Source organism: Rana temporaria, chromosome 9 (assembly GCF_905171775.1).
Source record: "Rana temporaria chromosome 9, aRanTem1.1, whole genome shotgun sequence".
NCBI classification, from domain to species: Eukaryota; Metazoa; Chordata; class Amphibia; order Anura; family Ranidae; genus Rana; species Rana temporaria.
The window spans coordinates 169911221-169915791 of NC_053497.1; the positions used below are offsets into that span (position 1 = coordinate 169911221).

Below are 4571 nucleotides of genomic sequence, written 5' to 3' on the forward strand. Positions count from 1 at the left end.
TAAATGACATAAATCCCTATTCACGGACGACTTACGCAAACAATGTTCGGTCGTGTGTACGAGGCCTTACTGAATCTAGCCCATCATTTTTATAATCTGCAGACTCAGACAGATTTCTGATCTAATTGGAGTAATTCAATGTTTATTATATTGTGTGATATGATGTGATATGATGTAGTATGTGTTTCTTGTTTAATGCAGGAAATTGTTAAAATCAGTCTTGTTTGCTGATATGTTCTGTCATCCAAACCTTCGACATTTCTGAAGTCTCATATTTTCCAAAAATCGCCAAGTTTTCAAGACAGCTACCTTCACCTCCTTGTTCCGAAGACAGTATATGATAGGATTTATGAGAGGGGTAACTACACAGTAGAAGACAGAAACCACTTTGTCCATTGTAAAGCGGATGTGGGAAGTGGGTCGAATGTACATGAAGATGATACTCCCATAGAAGATGGACACCACAGCTGAGTGGGATGCACATGTAATAAAAGCTTTCTTCTGCCCTTCAATTGATTGGATCTTTAGAACAGCAACGACAATGAAGGTGTAGGATATCATGATCAGAAGAAAACAGCCCAAGATAACACTCCATGATATGACAGTGAAGACAAACTCACCCTTTGAAGTGTCCTCACAGGAGAGCTTCAGCAGAGGTGCATAATCACAAAAGAAGTGGTCTATAAAATTGGGAAAGCAAAACCTCAAGGTAGAGATCCATACAGTAGGTGGAAAAGGAGCCAGGAGACCACCTACCCAAGCTCCAAGACCCAGTCTCAAGGTGGTCTTACCAGACATCAGAGTTGGATAATGCAACGGTCTGCAGATGGCCACATAACGGTCATAAGCCATCACAGCAAGAAGACAGTTTTCTACACCCCCAAAGCTGAACAGGAAGTAAAACTGGGCTATGCATGATGATAAAGAGATCTCCTTGTGTTGGGTAAACAATGCATTGAGCATTTTAGGAACAGTCACTGTGGTGTACAAGACCTCCAGCATGGAGAAATTGGCCAGAAGTATGTACATGGGTTTGTGGAGATTTCGATTCACTGCCACTAGTGTGACAATCAGGAAATGGGCTGTGATTGTGAAGACATACATGCTGGAGAAGAGGAAGAAGAGAAAAAGTTCTACATCTCTCAGGGTTTCAAACCCAACAATGATAAAAGAGGCCACAACATTGTGGGTCCCATTGTCCGTTATTGGCATTATCTTTGGAAAGCAGACCTCGAACAGTAAAAATCTGATATTTTAATCGTAGTTTTTACGTAACATTTCACTCCACCCGTTTCAGTGTTTGGTAGATGATGGAGAGTTAAAAAACAAAAAAAGCAAGACAAATAAATAAAATGGGCAAGCTTGATGGACTACTCAGGCCTTTTCTGCTGTCACTTTTCTATGTTTCTACCTTTCTATCTTTCATAGTGTGATATTTCTGTGGTGAGCTCCTGGATCTGAAAACCTGTTATGCCAATTATGATGACCTCCCCACCATTGATGCTGTATTTTCCATATGACGTCAGGATAGTGACGAAACGCGCCGGAAGGAGCGACGTGCTGATGTCACCGCGTGATACGTCCCGCTGTCTGTTTGCACGGGCGTGTGTGCTGCTGAATTTTACAAGTTTTCTTTTAACAGGAGGAGCTGTTACACCCAATGAGTGATGGAGACAGCCAAAATTTCAGGGTCCGGAATTATGGAGGAAGGTTCTCATTATTGAAACTAGGGCTTGTTTGTTTTAATTGATCATTACTTCGCTTTTATAGTTTAATGGTTTGTAAATACATTGATATATGACTAATGAGAGGGATTTATTTCTAATGAAGATAGGATAAAGGTGTGCTCGACAACTATCCACGGAAAAGCCACCTCTTTGCCTCAAAGAGTGTTAATGCTGTCTGTCACCAGCATTAACACAATATTTTTAGTTTTTCTGAGTCTTTCACTGTAAAATCATTTTATTACATGTTGATCTTGACAATATATCAGTTATAATATCACATAGGGTGGCACTGCTATTTAATGAGCAGTAAAATCACAGAGCAACATTGTCATCCTGTGGACAGGGTAGATTTAGATGGAGTTTAGGTACACCGATATGAAGAAACCCCATATGAAGGACTTGAAAAAATTACTGTAGGAAATTATGTTTTATATTATAGGCATCGTACAGAGACTCTAAGAATTGATGTTTCTATAGAGGATACTAGTCCCGAATACAGGAGACTACTGACTGCCTTATATCAGGATCCTCCTTGCTCTAAGCTGCAACACCAGGCTGTGCTATCCCCTTGGCTACTCATTATATACTGCCCCGGGATTGTGTGAACACAGCATTAATTATTATAAATGAGGTCTTTGGTGACCTTGATTTACCTGCATGCATTAGTGCATAGTTTTAAAATGCATAATTTCTATTAGTAGATGTAAGCCTTAACTGAATGGCATTTAGATTGCTAAAGAACTTTATATTATAATTAGAGTTGAGTGGACACCTGGATGTTTGGGTTCGACGGGTTCAGCCGTACTTCGGAAAAAAGTCTGGGTTCGGGACCCAAACTTGACCCCGAACCCGAACCCGAACCCCATTGAAGTCAATGGGGACCCGAACTTTTCAGTACTAAAATGTCTCTAAAACATTAATGGAAAGGGCTAGAGGGCTGCAAATGGCAGCAACATGTTGGTAAGAGCATGGCAAGTACTCTGCACATAAATGTGGATAGGGAAATAACTTAAAATAACATAAAAAAATAAAAATACTGCAAACACTGGAGGATTGATTGATTGATTGATTTTTGAGCTTAATAAGGCGCCAAATGCCCACTGTGAAGTGAGCGTCTAAGCGCCGCTGGAGAGATGTAACTTTGAATCAATCCGTGGTGAAGAAGAGAGAGAAAAGAGAAGAGAGGGCGGTGAAAGGAAAGGGTATCCAGCCCTTAGGGGAGCAAGAGGAAAGAGCCGTGAAGTGTATGAGAAAAAATATAAAAGAAAAAAGGAACAGTGGGGATACTAGAGGAGGGGTAGAAGACATCATAGTTATTAGAGAGGCAAGTGGCCCCTTCAATGAGGGGACGGACTGTGAGAGGGAAAAGAATATAAATGTATCCATAGGCCTGGATGAACAGCTCCGCCTTTAGTTTTTTTCTGAAGAGGAGCAGGTTAGGTGTCATCTTAAGTTCCAAGGAGAGGGCATTCCACAGCATGGCACCCCTACTCTGGAGTCGTTTGCCTCCCATGGAAGAAAGTTTAGATGGAATGACTGTGGCTAAATGTTGGGTCTTGGATCTTAATGGGCGCGAGGGTTCATAGTGCACCGCCAAGCTGTGTAAGTACTTGGGACCCTGTCCCCAGTATGCACGAAAGAAGATACAGAGCGTTTTAAAGATCACTCTCTGCTCGATAGGGAGCCAATGAAGTGATCTCCTGGTCAGGCTAATATGGTCTCTTCTCGCTAGACCGAGTACAAAGCGAGCAGTGTGGTTCTGAACCACCTGAAGCTTATGGGCCCATTTCTGCGGGGCACCCAATAGGAATACGTTTGCCCCGTCTAATCGGGAATGGATAAAAGCCTGGGCAAGTAGTGATCTGTTATTTTGGGTGAATAGATGTTTTACTTTTCTGAGGAGCCTTAGATGGTAATTGGCATTCCGCAGGATGTTTCTGAAGTGGGGCACAAACGAGAGGGTGTCGTCGATTATGACTCCTAGGTTTTTTACCTGCTTGGCTGGAATGGGTGTGGGTCCGAAAGATAGAGGCCAAGCAGCCAGCAATAGGGGGCTAGTAGGACCAATTAATAGAACTTCAGTTTTAGCTGCGTTCAGTCCAAGCCTAAACACTGCAAAATATTTTTTTTTGCCTTAAATGGGTGTTTTTTTTTAATAGAACAATAGAAGAACACTAGCTAAAGTGTTTATCTCACACGTACAGATATGGAGGAAAAACTGCAAACACTGGAGGAAACACTGCAAATTTTTTTTGCCCTAAATGGATGTTTTTTGAATAGCACAATAGAAGAAAAGTATCTAAAGGGTGTATCTCACAGTAACATATGCAGTGCTGGTGTAATTTGATTTCTGAAGCAGGACTGACTCCTACATATTTCTCTCCCTATAAGCAAAATCAGGAACCTTTCCCTAAAGTATCTAATGCAGAGTATCTCACAGGAACATATGCAGTGCTGGTGTAATTTGATTTCTGAAGCAGGACTGACTCCTATATATTTCTGTCCCTATAAGCACAATCAGGAACCTTTCCCTAAAGTATCAAATGCAAAGTATCTCACAGGAACATATGCAGCACTGGTGTAATTTGATTTCTGAAGCAGGACTGACTCCTATATATTTCTGTCCCTATAAGCACAATCAGGAACCTTTCCCTAAAGTATCTAATGCAGAGTATCTCACAGGAACATATGCAGCGCTGGTGTAATTTGATTTCTGAAACAGGACAGTCTGACTCCTATATATTTCTCTCCCTACAAGCAGCAGCAGCCTTTCCCTACCCTAACTAAAGCAGAGTGACGTGCTGTACTATGTGCCAATAGCTTATATAGAGGCTGGGTCACATG

The 4571-nt window shown here is 41.5% G+C and overlaps 1 protein-coding gene across 1 annotated transcript; it reads right to left on the reverse strand.

Moving 5' to 3' along the window:
• Positions 1-213: 213 nt before the first annotated feature.
• LOC120914618 (olfactory receptor 6F1-like) lies at positions 214-1212 on the reverse strand. Its single transcript, XM_040325302.1, has one exon. The coding sequence runs from the start codon at positions 1210-1212 to the stop codon at positions 241-243; it is 972 nt and encodes a 323-aa protein (XP_040181236.1). The 3' UTR covers positions 214-240.
• Between the last annotated feature and the right edge of the window lie 3359 nt (positions 1213-4571).